The sequence below is a fragment of the Centroberyx gerrardi genome, chromosome 11 (assembly GCF_048128805.1).
Source record: "Centroberyx gerrardi isolate f3 chromosome 11, fCenGer3.hap1.cur.20231027, whole genome shotgun sequence".
Taxonomy (NCBI): Eukaryota; Metazoa; Chordata; class Actinopteri; order Beryciformes; family Berycidae; genus Centroberyx; species Centroberyx gerrardi.
In genome coordinates, this window is record NC_136007.1 from 5,937,006 (window position 1) to 5,954,653 (window position 17,648).

The 17,648-nt window shown below is 43.3% G+C and overlaps 1 protein-coding gene across 2 annotated transcripts; it reads left to right on the forward strand.

The window, feature by feature from the left end:
* Window positions 1–8: 8 nt before the first annotated feature.
* On the forward strand, window positions 9–15,819 carry nipal4 (NIPA like domain containing 4). 2 transcript variants are annotated; one of them, XM_078286699.1, is made up of 10 exons: window positions 9–261; window positions 4,866–4,979; window positions 6,728–6,880; window positions 7,752–7,808; window positions 8,033–8,123; window positions 9,102–9,262; window positions 10,097–10,264; window positions 11,629–11,708; window positions 12,955–13,167; window positions 13,534–15,819. In XM_078286699.1, exons 1-10 carry the CDS (start codon window positions 222–224, stop codon window positions 13,732–13,734), a joined length of 1,278 nt encoding a protein of 425 aa, XP_078142825.1. In that variant the 5' UTR covers window positions 9–221; the 3' UTR covers window positions 13,735–15,819. The 2 variants fall into 2 exon arrangements, with proteins under 2 accessions (XP_078142825.1, XP_078142826.1); XM_078286700.1 differs by having other exon boundaries at window positions 6,740–6,880.
* The last annotated feature ends 1,829 nt before the right edge of the window (window positions 15,820–17,648 follow it).

Below are 17,648 nucleotides of genomic sequence, written 5' to 3' on the forward strand. Positions count from 1 at the left end.
ACGTCACGGTGTCGGCAGCAGCTCCCGGGAGGAAACCATTACACTCATGTATGGAGCTGGATTTGGGTTATTGAATTCTTCATTTGCGGTTAGAGTCGTCCTTTTCAGCCGGGATAAAGGCTATTAGTCTATTATTTTATTATTATTGTTTTATTATTATTATTTAAGAGCCACTTCTTCCCGCTCGGTACCGTGATTTGGATGATAAACAAGGCGACACCATGCGAGATGTTCACCTGACTAATGAGACGTGCAGGAACGGTGAGGAAACTCTTTTTAACGCGCAGTTTTAAGTTTTAAAGCGATATGGAAAACAAACGACGCAGATTTAATCTCTCTCTCTCTCTCTCTCTCTCTCTCTCTCTCTCTCTCTCTCTCTCTCTCTCTCTCTCTCTCTCTGTCGGAGTTTCTATGGAGGAAATAAAAGGTGTAGCTGTAGGTGTTCATTCACTTTTCTCCTCCACTTAGTCACAAAACTGGACTTAATATATATGAACTAGGCCTAAGATACAGTTACACACCTGTAATATTCCTTTAGGGACTTAGAGTGTGTCTGTGGTATGCAGTTGTGACCGTATCATACTTTATCTCCTATTGAATCACTATAATATCCCCATAATATTATTAGCCTACAATACATGCTATTATTATTAGCCTACTTAAAGTTTTGCTGTGATATTTGAACAGTATCGTTCTAAAATAAGTTTTAGGATCGCTATAGTTGTGTTTGGCAAGTGGCTTGTAACCATGAGCTCCACCAGTCACTTTGACTATTACTAGATGTTTAGAGTAGAACATCAGTCCAGATGATGGAGAGCAGACTGATCCACCAGTCGAAAACTGAGGTGTGTCGGTGTGTGACTGGTGGCTGGTGGCCATTCTACACACTGGCTACACACAAGACTGTTGTATTGATCTAGTTACTGTCTCTAGTCTCTAGTCTCTAGTCTTGCAGTTTGCAGTTTCTGCTTAAGTTTCAGCCCCGCCCCTCCTATTATGTGCTGCTGGGTTTGTGTTGCTCTGATACGATCTACAGTGTCTGCTGGTTCCTCCAACACTCGACCTCAAATGCTTTGTGAGGATTCAAAGAGGCATTATTATTATTATCACATGCACGGAAACAACATGCACACAGGCAACACGAGGATCCTGCAGTTGGATCATTATAAAGGAGAGCGAGGGTCAAGCAAAAGCCCCAGGAATGTATTTGGAAGTCTAAAAAACAAAAAGGGGAACATTCAGGACCGAAGTTCCCTCTGAACTGACAGTCTGACGTCCCACATCATATCAATAACAACATCTCGTCAGTTGTTGCTCGTCTTGTTCACATACATTTAATCAATAGAAGTTGCTTTCCATATTTTGGGACTAAACCTCTGGGTTTAGTAAAATCAAACACCCTCCACATGCATTATAACACATCAGGAAAGTGGTTTGACTGGTTTATGTGATGCTATAAATCATTCAACCCACAGAGTTTCTGCAGGTTTTTGTCATATTATGTTCTGATTATAATTAATTATAATAATGTTCTTATGAAGTGCTCAGCAGGCCTTACAATGGCTGAAATATAACACACTTCTGCCTTTTCTCCCTGGCTCTTATTTCGTTCCCTGTTAGTACTTTTCTATCATCAGCAGGAATATTTCCTCCATCTATTGCTGGGTGCTGTGACCTCTGACCCTTCACCTCTTTACTATTGGTTGCTAGTAGCCTAATGTTGGTTATCCAGGAATTGAATCTTATTCTGTTGATGTAAGTCAGCTAAATGTAAAATATATACTCCAATGAAAAACCCTGATGGAGGTGAAAGCCGATACGCGTTAGTGAGTTTTTTAACTGTTCTAGCCCGGTTTAATAAATGCTTTTTAAAGTTAAAACTTGGTCTGGGATCAGTTTGCCATTTTTTTCATTGAGGTTCTTTACTCTTATCCAAGAGCACCTGAGCTTTTTGAATGACCGAAGCGCTCCAGTTCCCTTATTTCTTCAAGGCGAGGCAAGTTTATTTCTACAGCACGTTCCGGCAATTCAAAGTGCTTTACACAAGGTATATAAGAGATAAGAAATAAGAATATAAGAAATACAGAATGAGACAAATAAATAAAAAGAGGTAATAAAGTGTATAGGAAGAGAGAATAAATAAAGAATTAAAATGCATAAAAAGAGAGTAAAGATCAAGTTGTGTAGGCAGTGCAGAACAAAACAGTTTTAAAGTCGGGCGCTTCTGAGATCTTCTGGAAGTTTGTTCAAATAGAAATAAAATATAAAAGTATAAACTCTTCATTCTTCTTTACACTTCCCGTCAAGTGACAGCCGAACTCAGTGGTTTGATCCCCTGTGTGTGCTCAGGCTCAGTGTTGACAGTGTCAATATTAAACTGCTCAGCTTACCTCTCCTCACATTACTGTACCCACCACAGCAAACACAGCGGTCCAACCAGTATTACACAACCTGCTCCGGTCACACAAACGCACCCGAATGTTCGGACTGGTTCAAAGCTGCAGAAAACTGAATACACATATACAGAAAGCCTTGGCAAGGCCGGGAGAGACGCTGAAGCCTCCTCACATCTGCATCTTAAAAGAGAAAATCCACTCTGATCTAGAGCTGCGACGATTAATCGATTAGTTGTCAACTATTAAATTAATCGGCAACTATTTTGATAATCGATTAATTGGTTTGAGTAATTTTTTAAGAAAAATAAGTCAAAATTCTCTGATTCCAGCTTCTTAAATGTGAATATTTTCTGGTTTCTTTACTCCTCTATGACAGTAAACTGAATATCTTTGGGTTGTGGACAAAACAAGACATTTGAGGACGTCATCTTGGGCTTTGGGAAACACTGATCGACATTTTTCACCATTTTCTGACATTTTATAGACCAAACAACTAATCGATTAATCGAGAAAATAATTGACAGATTAATCGACAATGAAAATAATCGTTAGTTGCAGCCCTACTCTGATCCTCTTCCACTGTTTTGTATCATCAGTATGTTTAGTACATTCCTGGAGTGATTTTGTCACGAAGTGTTGTAATTTACTCTTTTGGTGAACCCACTTTCCCTCAACCTGCCTCGTCTTCTTCTACTTCAGCTAGTGATTTCCTACAATTCCCAGAATGCCTTTCAACAACCCCCCAGAGAACGGGGCCTGAGCTTGTTGCTTTCAGCTGTGGGTTATATGTGTAGGTGGAGAGAGAGATAGTGATAACACAGTGAGAGCAAGAGAGTTTCCAGTCTAGAAAAACTGTGAGTCACCCCTGACTCATAGCATGACATTGTCTCTCTGCTGCAGTGCATGCTGGTCTCTCTCCTGCTCCTGTGGGTGGAGAAACTGGTCTCTCTCCTCTTCTACGATGGATTTCTCCCTGTATGATTGTTGAACGTTTCTTGGTGCAAAATGGCGGCTCTAGAAAGAAGCCCTCGCTCTTTGATTCTGAGGGACTGACACCAAAACCTGACGTTTACCGCTGATGTTTTACATCCTGAAACATTTTCTCATATCAAACTCCACTGTAGCTGCTGGAAACATCTGGAGGTGACGTCACCTCGTCTACGATTGGCCGGTTATTAAGTGTATTATGGGGGAGTTTTCCTTTAAAGTCTCATGTTGGTGATGTTAATGAAGCCGGTTTATAAATGAGAAGGAGCAAGTCGAACACTGATTTTCACTATTTATGCATGTCAATTTACAGTCCAAAAGTTTTTCATTCGAATGGTCCTTTAACTTTCTATCTATCTATCTATCTATCTATCTATCTATCTATCTATCTGTGTCCTCTCCTAGATTAAGAGCTGTCTGCTGTCTCATAGTAAACAGGCAATAAGAAAAACATGTTGAAAAGTTTATATTAGATTTAGAAAAGTTAAGATGAGTTTAGATTCTCTCTCTAAGTTTCCATGGAGGAAATATGTGAAAGGTGTAGCTGCAAAATCAGATGTTTTTTTTTTTTTTTTTTTTTTTTTTTAAAGATGAGAACAACCATGAATTTGTAATAATCAAAAACAAAAGGTCAATTAACAGGTTTATTCACTTTTCTCCTACGCTTAGACAGTCACAAAACTGGACTTAATATATATATGAACTATGCCTATAAGATACAGTTACACATCTATCTATCTATCTATCTATCTATCTATCTATGTTCTATCCTAGATTAAGAACTGGCTGCTGTCTCATAGTAAACAGGCAATAAGAATTGTTTTTTAAAAAATATTACAAAATAAGGTACAAAACTGGTTATTTTGTTATCTCTCTCTCTCTCTCTCTCTCTCTCTCTCTCTCCTCTCTCTCTCTCTCTATCTCTCTCGCTCTCTCTCCCTCTCTCTATCTCTCTCCCCTCTCTCTCCCTCTCTCTCCCTCTCTCTCCCCCCCTCTCTCTCTCGCCCCCTCTCTCTCTCTCTCTCTCTCTCTCTCTCTCTCTCTCTCTCTCTCTCTCTCTCTCTCTGTCTCTGTCTCTCTCTCCTCTCTCTCTCCCTCTCTCTCTGTCTCTCCCTCTCTCCCTCTCTCTCCCTCTCTCTCCCCCCCTCTCTCTCTCCCTCTCTCTCCCTCTCTCTCTCTCTCTGTCTCTCTCTCTCTCTCTCTCTTTCTCTCCCTCTCTCTCTCCCCCTCTCTCTCTCCCTCTCTCTCCCTCTCTCTCCCCCCCCCCTCTCTCTCTCTCTCTGTCTCTCTCTCTCTCTCTCTCTCTCTTTCTCTCCCTCTCTCTCTCCCCCCCTCTCTCTCTCCCTCTCTCTCCCCCCTCTCTCTCTCCCTCTCTCTCCCTCTCTCTCTCCCCCCCTCTCTCTCCTCTCCCTCTCTCTCTCTCTCTCTCTCTCTCTCTCTCTCTCTCTCTCTCTCTCTCCCTCTCTCTCTCTCTCTCTCCAGGGTCTGTGGTGAGGTTGTGGTGTGGCTCCCAGTCTGCAGTCTGTGTGGTTACTGGAGATCAAACACCGTTCACCACATCCTTCACACACCTGAGCAACACCACACACACAACAGGTAGGCTTCACACACCTGAGTAACACCACACACACAACAGGTAGGCTTCACACACCTGAGCAACACCACACACACAACAGGTAGGCTTCACACACCTGAGTAACACCACACACACAACAGGTAGGCTTCACACACCTGAGCAACACCACACACACAACAGGTAGGCTTCACACACCTGAGCAACACCACACACACAACAGGTAGGCTTCACACACCTGAGCAACACCACACACACAACAGGTAGGCTTCACACACTTCACCTGTCTTTGTTTATGGGTAAGGGTTTTTGTTTATGGGTAAGGATCTTTGTTTATGGGTAAGGGTTTTTGTTTATGGGTAAGGGTCTTTGTTTATGGGTAAGGTATTTTGTTTATAGGTAAGGGTTTTTGTTTATGGGTAAGGTATTTTGTTTATAGGTAAGGGTTTTTGTTTATAGGTAAGGGTCTTTGTTTATGGGTAAGGGATTTTGTTTATGGGTAAGGGTCTTTGTTTATGGGTAAGGGATTTTGTTTATGGGTAAGGGTCTTTGTTTATGGGTAAGGGATTTTGTTTATAGGTAAGGGTCTTTGTTTATGGGTAAGGGATTTTGTTTATGGGTAAGGGATTTTGTTTATGGGTAAGGGTTTTTGTTTATGGGTAGGGATTTTGTTTATGGGTAAGGGTCTTTGTTTATGGGTAAGGGATTTTGTTTATGGGTAAGGGTCTTTGTTTATGGGTAAGGGATTTTGTTTATAGGTAAGGGTCTTTGTTTATGGGTAAGGTATTTTGTTTATAGGTAAGGGTTTTTGTTTATGGGTAAGGTATTTTGTTTATAGGTAAGGGTTTTTGTTTATAGGTAAGGGTCTTTGTTTAAGGGTAAGGGATTTTGTTTATGGGTAAGGGTCTTTGTTTATGGGTAAGGGATTTTGTTTATGGGTAAGGGATTTTGTTTATAGGTAAGGGTCTTTGTTTATGGGTAAGGGATTTTGTTTATGGGTAAGGGATTTTGTTTATGGGTAAGGGTTTTTGTTTATGGGTAAGGGATTTTGTTTATGGGTAAGGGTCTTTGTTTATGGGTAAGGGATTTTGTTTATGGGTAAGGGTCTTTGTTTATGGGTAAGGGATTTTGTTTATGGGTAAGGGTCTTTGTTTATGGGTAAGGGATTTTGTTTATGGGTAAGGGTCTTTGTTTATGGGTAAGGGATTTTGTTTATAGGTAAGGGTCTTTGTTTATGGGTAAGGGATTTTGTTTATGGGTAAGGGATTTTGTTTATAGGTAAGGGTTTTTGTTTATGGGTAAGGATCTTTGTTTATGGGTAAGGGATTTTGTTTATGGGTAAGGGTCTTTGTTTATGGGTAAGGGATTTTGTTTATAGGTAAGGGATTTTGTTTATGGGTAAGGGTTTTTGTTTATGGGTAAGGGATTTTGTTTATGGGTAAGAGATTTTGTTTACAGGTAAGGATTTTTGTTTATGGGTAAGGATCTTTGTTTATAGGTTATGTAGAGTCATTGCTTATGGGGAAGGGTCTTTATTTATGAGTAAGGGTTTTTGTTTATAGGAAAGGGTCTTTGTCTAGGGGGAAGTTTCACAGAAATGGATTCAAGTGCATTACATAATGGCTAGTTTCACACAATCTGATTGGTCAGAGACCTGTTATCATTAAGGCTCATTCTGGGAAAAACTGATTCCTGAGTTCTGATTTAAATTATTGATTTTCAGCACAACATGTTGGTATGAGCCTTCAAAAACCCATATGAGTGTAACTAGTTGCTCTCTCAGGTCTACTGACCAGACCTGCTGACTACAACCTGTGGCTGGGCCTGGCTCTGGCCCTGCTGTCCGCCTTCCTGATTGGTGGGAGCGTCATTCTCAAGAAGAAAGCCCTCCTCCGATTGGCCGGCAACGGACACACCAGAGCAGGTGGGCGGAGCCACTGAAGTACAAACCAATTTGTCACGAAGTGCTTCACAAAGACAAATAGGAACATAGATAAACAAGGATCACATCAGATGGATTTAAAAGCTAGTGAGCAAAAATAAGTCTTACACTGTTTTTTTTTAAATTTCAGTTGATTCTGCTGACCTAATATGTTAGGAGAGTTTATTTCAAGCAACTGGGGCTTATGAAGCAAAGTCAGGATCTTAACCTGGACAAAAGTCCCTGCTGAGATGGAACAAATACTCCTGTGACCCAGAATGATCCGGATGATAGAGAAGTGCAGGGGAAAGACAAGAAGAGTTAAAGAGAGAGCTGGAGGTCATGTGGTTTGGACTCCTTATTGATTTGGTTTCAGCCTCTGTGTGTTCTGTAATATCTGCTCAAACAGACAGTTGGCCAACCTTTAGTTAATTTGACTGTTTCATAAGACAGGTCACTTGGTGTAATAGAGCAGTGCTGCCTTAAAGGAAAAATCCTCTGTAAAACACTTAAACACTTAAAAAAAACAAAAAAAAAAAAACGTCTACTTAGTAGTTTGGTGTGTTTTGCTTCTTCCTGTGGATAACTGGTCAAATGTAGACATGAAACGTATTCAGCATGTAAATGACTATTTAAATGTTAAATTGAATTGGGAATATTAAAACTAATTAACGCCCTTTCCTCCCTCAACAAAGCCAGGCTTTATTAGTTAATTAGTTGCTCTTGTGGTACGAGTGAAGCTTTCTTGTTTTCTCTTATTCCTCTTGTGCACACTAGAAAACGTACACATATATGAGTTAGTGTAACATTAGGTTTGTATGTAAAACATGCCACTAATGTGTGTGTGTGTGTGTGTGTGTGCGCGTGTGTGTAGGTGATGGAGGTCATGGCTACCTAAAAGACTGGCTGTGGTGGGGAGGCCTGCTGACCAGTAAGATTTTAATATCTATCTATCTGAATTTTCAAACAGTCCACAGCTCTGTGTGAATTTTTAATAGAGTTTAATAGAATTGTATGTATTGGTTTAAAAACATTACAGTAGGTGTCAGTCAAGTCAAACGTTTTTGTTTCTCATTTTGAATACACTCATCCTCTCTCTCATCTCTTCTCTCTCTCTCTCTCTCTCTCTCTCTCTCTCTCTCTCTCTCTCTCCAGTGGGAGCGGGGGAGGGCTGTAACTTTGCGGCCTACATGTTTGCCCCGGCCACACTGGTGACTCCGCTGGGCGCTCTGAGTGTCCTCATCAGGTAGCCGTAGCTCAGCTGAACTTTATCGACACAAAAGTAGAGAACAGTTTTGGCAAATCAAGTGAAAAGGTCAACAGGTACAATTACTACTACTACTACTACTACCATACTGCCATGCATACTACTACTACTATTACTACTACTACTACTACTACTGCTGACAATAATAACCTTCTTTTATAGAGCATCAAAACAGAGTTCCACATTTCTTTACAAGAGAACAATGCAAAGAACCAATAAACATGTTAGCAACAATGGGATGATACATACTGGTGTTACATTTCACTGCAACACAATGTAACAACAGATCACCTGTCAATCAAACTGTTGCTGCAGTTTGAGTTTCTCTTCTCTCTGTCTGTTCAGTCATGGTGGCTATCACTGCTCATGCTAACTACCCAGTTCTTCTTCTTCTGTTGATTCCAAACAAACCGGAAACGTAAAACGCATCACTTCCTGTGTGGCAGAGGATTTTTCCCAGGAAAGAGCGACCAGACACCGGCTGTTTAGAACAGACAGTGGAGAAGATTTATGGACTGGATATAGGCTGGATCACTGAAGTTAGAGCAGAATGGACATTTATTTATATGAAAATGTCACAATTACATTTAAAATCGATTCTGAACTGCACTGGAAGCCAGTAGAACGTTGTCTAGGTAAGCGGATGTTAGCCGCCTGGATAATCCTCCCATTGGCTGCAGCTCCCTCCCCTTCTGCTCCGCGCGGTGTGTTACCTCTTTCTTTCCCCCTACAACAAACAACAACAACAACAACAACGAAGCTAGCTGCCCAGCTAGCAGCAGAACGCAGCAGTTTATGATGAAAAACTAGTGCTAATGTTTCTCCCTGTTGGGGAGGGCGCCGCTGCTGCGTCATGATGTCAGCGCCGCTCACGATGATAGTGATTGCTTACTTGCTAATCGAATAACCCCAACTGGTCAGGCTAAGCGAGGCTAATGTATTGACTGTGTGCTGCAGTGCAGTTCTGTCCTCCTACCTGCTGGGGGAGACGCTGAACGCTGTGGGGAAGCTGGGCTGCCTGCTGTGTGTGCTGGGGAGCGTCTTATTGGTCATCCACGCCCCGCAGGAACAGGAAGTGACATCGCTGCAGGACATGACTGACAAGCTGCTGGAACCTGGTGAGACAAAATACTCTGCTATTCTCTCTCTCTCTCTGTCTGTCAGTGTCTCTCTATCTCTCTCTTTGTCTGTCAGTGTCTCTGTCTCTCTCTCTCTCTCTCTCTCTCTCTGTCTGTCAGTGTCTCTGTCTCTCTCTCTGTCTGTCAGTGTCTCTCTCTCTCTCTCTCTCTCTCTCTCTCTGTCTGTCAGTGTCTCTGTCTCTCTCTCTCTCTCTCTGTCTGTCAGTGTCTCTGTCTCTCTCTATCTCTCTCTGTCAGTGTCTCTGTCTCTCTCTCTCTCTGTCTGTCAGTGTCTCTCTCTCTGTCTGTCAGTGTCTCTGTCTCTCTCTCTCTCTGTCTGTCAGTGTCTCTCTCTCTCTCTGTCTGTCAGTGTCTCTGTCTCTCTCTCTCTCTGTCTGTCAGTGTCTCTCTCTCTCTCTCTCTCTCTCTCTCTGTCTGTCAGTGTCTCTGTCTCTCTCTCTCTCTGTCTGTCAGTGTCTCTCTGTCTCTCTCTCTGTCTGTCAGTGTCTCTGTCTCTCTCTCTCTGTCCGTCAGTGTCTCTCTGTCTTTCTCTCTCTCTGTCAGTGTCTCTCTTCTGTCTCTCTTTGTCAGTGTCTCTCTGTCTGTCAGTGTCTCTCTCTCTCTCTCTCTCTCTCTCTCTCTCTCTCTCTCTCTGTGTGTCAGTGTCTCTCTCTCTCTGTCTTTATCTCTCTAAACTATCTAGATGTCTTTCTGTCTTCATCTCTGCATACCCTCTTTATATTCTTAATTGCCTCTGTGTGTGTGTGTGCGTGTGCGTGTACGTGTGCGTGTGTGTGTGTGTGTGTGTGTGCGCGTGTGTGTGTGTGTGTGCAGGCTTCCTGGTGTACGTGTCGGCGGTGCTGCTGCTGTGTGTGGTCCTGGTTCTGTACTGCTCTCCTCGGGTCGGACGCTCCAACATCCTGGTCTACATCAGCATCTGCTCCCTGCTGGGAGCCTTCACCGTGTCGTCTGTGAAGGGACTGGCCATCGCCATACACACCGGTACGAGAGAGACAGACAGGCAGGCAGACAGGCAGACAGACAGGCAGACAGACAGACAGACAGAGAGACAGACAGGCAGGCAGACAGGCAGGCAGGCAGAGAGACAGACAGGCAGACAGACAGGCAGAGAGACAGGCAGACAGACAGACAGACAGGCAGGCAGGCAGGCAGAAAGACAGGCAGAGAGACAGGCAGACAGACAGACAGGCAGACAGGCAGGCAGAGAGACAGGCAGACAGACAGACAGACAGACAGACAGAGAGACAGGCAGACAGACAGACAGACAGACAGACAGGCAGGCAGGCAGAGAGACAGACAGGCAGACAGACAGGCAGAGAGACAGGCAGACAGACAGACAGTCAGGCAGGCAGGCAGGCAGACAGACAGGCAGACAGGCAGGCAGAGAGACAGGCAGGCAGACAGACAGACAGTCAGGCAGGCAGGCAGGCAGACAGACAGGCAGAGAGACAGGCAGACAGACAGACAGACAGACAGACAGACAGACAGACAGAGAGACAGACAGGCAGGCAGACAGGCAGAGAGACAGACAAGCAGACAGGCAGGCAGAGAGACAGGCAGGCAGACAGACAGACAGGCAGGCAGGCAGACAGACAGGCAGACAGACAGACAGACAGGCAGACAGAGAGACAGACAGGCAGACAGACAGACAGACAGACAGACAGAGAGACAGACAGACAGACAGACAGAGAGACAGACAGACAGACAGACAGACAGAGAGACAGACAGACAGACAGAGAGAGAGACAGACAGACAGGCAGACAGAGAGACAGACAGACAGACAGACAGACAGACAGACAGAGAGACAGACAGACAGACAGACAGAGAGACAGACAGACAGACAGAGAGACAGACAGACAGAGAGACAGACAGACAGACAGAGAGAGAGACAGACAGAGAGGCAGACAGAGAGACAGACAGACAGACAGACAGACAGACAGACAGAGAGACAGACAGACAGACAGACAGACAGACAGAGAGACAGACAGACAGACAGACAGACAGGATGGGTTAGGTATATAGATACAAAGAAAGGACCAAAGGAAAAACAGAGAAAGACAGAAATGAAGCAAGCAAACAAGAAAGGAATATTGGAAGGAAGGAAAGGAAGCAGGATAGAAAAAAAGAAGGAAGGAAATGAAGGGAAGGAAGCAAGCGACAAAAAGAAATGAAGGAAGGAAGGAATGGAAGAATACATGGAAAGAAGCAAGGAACAAGGGGATGAAGAAAAGAAGCAAAGGAAAGGAAGACATGCAGGAAAAAAAGAAGGAAAGAAAGAAAGGATTGACCCTGTGAGACAGGTACATTAGTAAGTAATATATCTCTCTCTCTCTCTCTCTCTCCAGTCTTTTCTGATGCTTCAGTGCTCGCTCATCCTCTCACCTGGATCCTGCTGCTCTCTCTCATCATCTCCATAGTAACACAGGTAAGCTGCAATGTTTTTTTTATTATTATTACTGTTTTAATTATTGTTTCGTAGTGACATTTCTGCTTCTTAGCTGGTACAGTGTTTCTGTACATGCTACATACAACATGCTGGCTGCGTCCACACTGCAGCTAAATACAGCTGTCACTAAATCCTGTTACGTTCACACACAGTTCGGTTATTAAGGAGAGAGAGAACTGCATTCTACAACTGAACTCACTGCCTGAACATTCAGGTATTGACACTGAATTTGAGAGTGGATTCGGTTAGTCCAGTAGTGTGAACCAGAACCAGACCGGACAGCCGGTCGTTAGGCGACGTCAGGCGCAACGCTCGTTACGTTACGCAACATCATCACCGTTCATTTGAAAGAGACGGAGGTTAAGTGTTGTGAGACATTCTCAAACTTTCTATCCAGTCTGTTTCCTCAACATTGTGGTTGTTGTCAGTGGAGGTTGTTATGGATAAATTGACGCCTCTGGTTACTGGTGTTACTGGTGTCAAGTAAAGTGAAAATACAAGCAATGGTAGCCGCCATATTGGTCTGAAGTAAACGTTACTATGGTTACATTACAACCATGGCGAGATTGGAGCAGTGGAGTGACTCCTGTTACCCGTACAGACATAGTCTTGTCATTTTACTACAAATTCACTCTCATTCATGAATTTGGCAGTGTGTACGTAGCCATTGAGATGTATCATGTTTGTGTTTTTCCATCTGTCCGTCCACCATGTCATGTTTACAACCATTTTATCGAGGGCTTTCAGGTGATGTCACCCCCCTCTGGCGGCCATGTTGGAGGTCCTCAGCTCTGTGAACAGCTGACTGTGTTTCTGTCCGTCTCAACAGAATTGAACAGACGGTTAATTTCTGTCTGTTTCTGACTGAGCTGATCATTTCATCACTGATCCATCTGATTGATTTAGTGTTTAGATAATGTCAGCTTGTTAGCTAGCTAACCATAGTATCTGGTCAGCTAACATCACTGTCTTGTTGTTAACACATCTGATTAGCACGCTAGCTAACGTATCTAGTAGCAGCTAGCGTTAGCATGTTCACATTAACATCAGTGTGTTTGCTGGCTAGTTAGCTAGCTAACAGTTTGTTCAGGTTAACTGAGCTGACTCTTCTCAAGCTACAACTCAGAGTGTTTTGGAGTAGAGACTAGGGCTAAAGACAAGACCTCTCTCTCTCTCTCTCTCTCTCTCTCTCTCTCTCTCTCTCTCTCTCTCTCTCTCTCTCCAGGTGAACTACCTGAACAAGTCTCTGGACACCTTCAACACCCTGCTGGTCTACCCCATCTACTACGTCCTCTTCACCTCCGTGGTTCTCTCCACCTCCATCATCCTCTTCCAGGAGTGGAGGAGCATGGCGGCGGTGGACGTCGTCGCCACGCTGGGAGCCTTCCTGGTCATCGTGGTGGGCGTGGCCATGCTGCACCTCTTCAGAGAGCTGCAGGTCCGTCGCTCCTCCCTCAGTTGACCTCATCAGTCTGATGTCAGCATGCCCAAATATGGACTTACGGTTCCAAAGCCATTTCTCTATGGGGAAAATGAATGGGCTTTTCACATAATCGCCCCTGTCACAGACTGCGCTTAATGCAGGTTTTTCAAATTTGGACCTTTTTACCTTCATATATTTATCTCTCTGATGACGCTGGGTCTGTTGATTTCAGATCCCAGTGTGAATATGTAGAGCTGTTTGAATGGGCGCTGAAAAAAGAGTCAACCCTTTATTTCCCTGGAGAAATAAAGTTTAAAAGTTTATCCCTAGCTAAAATAATACGAATAAGAATAATAGTTGCTGTCATTTCTCTCACTGCAGGTGACTATGGAGCAACTGGCCAATCAGCTGTGTCAGCCGGTGGAGAGGGAGGGGCTTCCAGAGGAGGCTTCAGCAAGAGGAGGAGGAGGAGGAAGAAGAGGGAGTAAAAAAGAGGATAAACATGGACTGATAGACAACATGGTGATCGAGAGTCTGCCTCCGATGAGGGAGGAGGGGCCGAGAGTCTTCATCATCAGCTGAGAGAGAGAGAGAGAGAGGGAGAGAGATAGAGAGAGAGGGAGAGGGAGGGAGAGAGAGAGGTTTGGTTTCCTGTCTTGACTTTGTAATTCCAACTGGTCCATGAATTTTCCCTCAGTCTTTGTGCACTTTATCAAGATTTAAAAAGTAAAATAGGAACGTGAGTCAGCTTTTGTTTAAACAGTGACAATGAAACGTTGTTGTGATAGTTTGGGTAGTTATTTTATTTCATTTTTTATTTAAACCAAATTAAGCAAAAATAACCACAGTGCTAGACTGAATACCCATTTTTCAGTGTTTTTTTTTTTTTTTTTTCAGATAAACCCTCAATTGAGAAAGTAACTCCAAGGCATTTGTGACAGTACAGTATATGGATGTAAATATTATTATAATGTCTCATCATTTCATTAGCTGCAGGTTGTCACTGTGCTGATGCCAACTAGCTGTACATTTCATTCAGAATACCACTCAGTTTAAGAGTTCCTTCATGTTTTCCATGTAGTCCATGACAGTTTGACTCAGTATTTGGGAAACAAAGAAAACAAAGAAGAGAAATAAGAAACAGAGAATTAAGACGGTGAGCTGTGAAGTGTGAAGCTGCTCCATAGAGTATGAGTTGTGGACCTGCAGAGTGTTTGTTTGCGTTTTTAGACTTTAAATGAGCTTTATTCTACAGTACTGTGATCAACTTTGAACCAGAAGTCACTGTTGCAAGTCCTTTCCCATTTCTCCCAGTCTGCTTTTCCAGAACTCCCAGTTTGTTCTCTGTGGAGCGGCTGCAGACGTCACATCTTGATGACATCAGAGACCTCTGTCTTGGTCCTCTGGTCTCTGGCTTTTGAAGAAAGTTGTTAATGTTCAATAATAATGATACCATTAGAAACATGGCAGATGAAAAGCTCCTGCTATTATTAATGTGCATATTAATAATTAATCTGCTCCTCCACTCATCTCAAAGTCTGTCCAGTTTCCAGACATTTTTGAAAACCCAAAATTTTGCTCACAAACAAATGCTGCTGTGAGCGAGTCGCAGAATGAAATGCGTCGCTCAGAGTCTCTTGTGAGCGCGCTCGACCCGGGAATCTGACGGCTTTTGTTCACATCGCAAAGGAAGATTCCCGGGAATTTCACCAGGTCTTGAGGAAGGATACAAAAAATATCCCAGAAGATTTCTAGGTGAAGCTGCGTGTGTGAATGTTTTATGTTTTAGAAGATGAATCACTTGATAGTAAATATCTGGTGGTAAGCTCTCTCCTCCTGTTACTGCACCTCACAGAGAGACGGCATTAGCATCGCCGTTACCACAGCAACTAATCTGATACAGACCTGAAACAACAAAACACTCCTCAGAAAAATGGAAATGTAAGCTCTGGATTTTAACAATGCTTTTGCTTTGCGAGTAAAAAATAAACCGTGTTTTAAAGTCATCTGCAACAGCTTACAGTCATATCTCACTACTTCCAATCCACTGAGAGCAGACTCCGGTCGCTCTTTGAGGTCCCCGGAAATAAGGCAGAGTGAGAGATCTTTACTTCTTCCTCCTTTCAGTTTATGTTCCGGTCTATCTGAGATTTATTCTGAGTTACTTCCTCTGAGGTCAGACTGGTCCTCCTGCTGATGGCTGGAGTCTATGAGGCAGCCCGACTGCATACTACCAGTACATACTGTATATAATAATGTGCTGTATATCAAACCAGATGTGTTGGACGCAGTCTGCTGCTGAGGACTCCTCTGTTTATGAAGCATGAAGGAGTTTAAACCAGTTTCTATAAGCCTACCAAGCTCAAATCAACTCTTTGTTCACTTAACTGGTTGTTCACACTGCCAGCAGTCTCACAGCTGATGCAGTCTGGCTAAACACCAGTAGAGCTGCAGTAGAGACATACAGAAACCACAGAGTTCAGCTGCAGTCGACTTTTCCTCGCCGACAATCGAGCAAACGAGGATGTTGGTCAGACTTCAGAGACTGGCTTCTGACCAGCTGGTGGTGTGAACACATGTAACATGTCGTCTTTCCTCCTGGTTGTAAACTATATCTTTATATTTCTATTGCCTGCAGATCATTTAAATAAAGAAACATGACCTCAAGTCCTGTTGGTGAACTGTTGTTTTTTTATCAGAGTTATTCGTTATTTAGTCTTAGTCTCATTGTTTTGATCCTTTCAAAATATATCATACAGATTACAGTAATACTGATTTAATTCTGATGTATTCTACTTTATATTATTCAATCTTATTCTATTCTATTCTATTCTATGACCTGGTCCTTGCAGCATAGAAACATTACCAATTCAGATCAGATCACTAGTTAATGAGCAGAACTTCTTGTGAGTTTAAGGCCCTGACACACCAGACCTCTCTCTCTCTCTCTCTCCCTCTCTCTCTCTCTCTCACACACACACACACACACACACACACAAGCACCCTGTGGGCTCTGTTATGCTCTAAACTGGTTCTGCAGCTATTCCCAAGGGAAGATACACACACCCATACACACACACACACAAATGCACGCACACACACACACACACAAACACGGGAGTGAGGTGTTGTCAGCTGAATGCTTTGTCTGGAACCCCAAGGACTAATTATCCAGTCGGAGTGTCAGCAAGAGGGAGGGAGTGAGAGACAATGACAGACACAGAGAGAGAGAGAGAGAGAGAGAGAGAGAGAGTAACTAAGGCAGCAGTTTCCTCCTGGTGTAACAGTCAAACACCTTGCTTCTGTCTGTACTTCCCCGTCTGCCGTCCTGCTCCTCTCACTCATACTGATACTGCAGAGGAATTTGCCTACCAAACCAGAGTCAAATCCAGCCCACTGATCAAGTTTCTGGTCCACTACCCCACTGGTTTCTCCTCTGACCCTCAAATTCCATTGAGCACATGACGCCGGCTTCCCGTCAGCACGGCGTCCATGTTGAGAGCTGAGGTTCGCTGCTTTTTTCAGAATGTACACAAATAAAAAAGGAAGATGAGCTGAAACAAGCTGCAGCCAGACAGCAGGCTACAGTCATCTACAGTCATCTTTTTGGGATGTGTGGATTGCCATTCATTTTATAACTTTATAGTTGAGTCTTAACACCAGAAACAACCAGTATCAACTTAATTTCTCTTTGTTTCAGTGTGCTATATAAGGATGAACACACGTCAGCCATGGAGAGTTGAACCGCTGCCACTTTTGACCTTGTACACTGCAACAGTGCAACACTAAGGCCAGCGCAACACTATCAGCAATGCAATGCCAACGCAACGCTAATACCAACACCAACACAGCACCAGGGCAGTACTAACACAAACACAACACTAATGCAGCAGCAACACCAATGCAATGCCAAAACAATGCCAATGAATCACAGCAGTGGAGCAACTTGATCCCAAGTCCTGTTGGTGAACTGTTTTTATTTCTTATTCATTATTTAGTCTTAGTCTCATTGTTTTGATCCTTTCAAAATAGATTATACAGATTACAGTAACACTGATTTAATTCTGATGTATTCTACTTTATATTATTCAATCTTATTCTATTCTATTCTATTCCATTGTATTCTATGACCTGATCCTTGTAGCAGAAATATTACCAATTCAAAGCAGATCACTAGTTAATGAGCAGAACTGCTTGTGAGTCTCTCTCCTCTCTCTCTCTCTCTCCCTCTCTCTCTCTCTCTCTCTCTCTCTCTCTCTCCCTCTCTACAGGTAACCGGTAATCTGTTACAGATGACATTCTTAAAGGAAACTTCCCAGCTGTTCCTCCTCATACTGCATGCTGTTCCCCAGATGTCCACTTGGTGTCGCTGTGACACCAGGTATTAACCACTGACTGTACAGCTTGGTAGAGGTGGAGCTGTGTTTGAGGAGGAGGGCAACATCCAAAATAAGTTCCTGTTAATTAGGTTGCTGGAGAAAGTCATTCTTATTTTC

Coding starts and splice junctions, on each gene's coding strand:
- nipal4 (XM_078286699.1), top strand. CDS start 222: ATGCGAGATGTTCACCTGACTAATGAGACGTGCAGGAACG. Junction 8,124..9,101: donor GCTCTGAGTGTCCTCATCAG/GTAGCCGTAGCT, acceptor TGTGTGCTGCAG/TGCAGTTCTGTCCTCCTACC. Junction 13,168..13,533: donor ACCTCTTCAGAGAGCTGCAG/GTCCGTCGCTCC, acceptor CTCTCACTGCAG/GTGACTATGGAGCAACTGGC.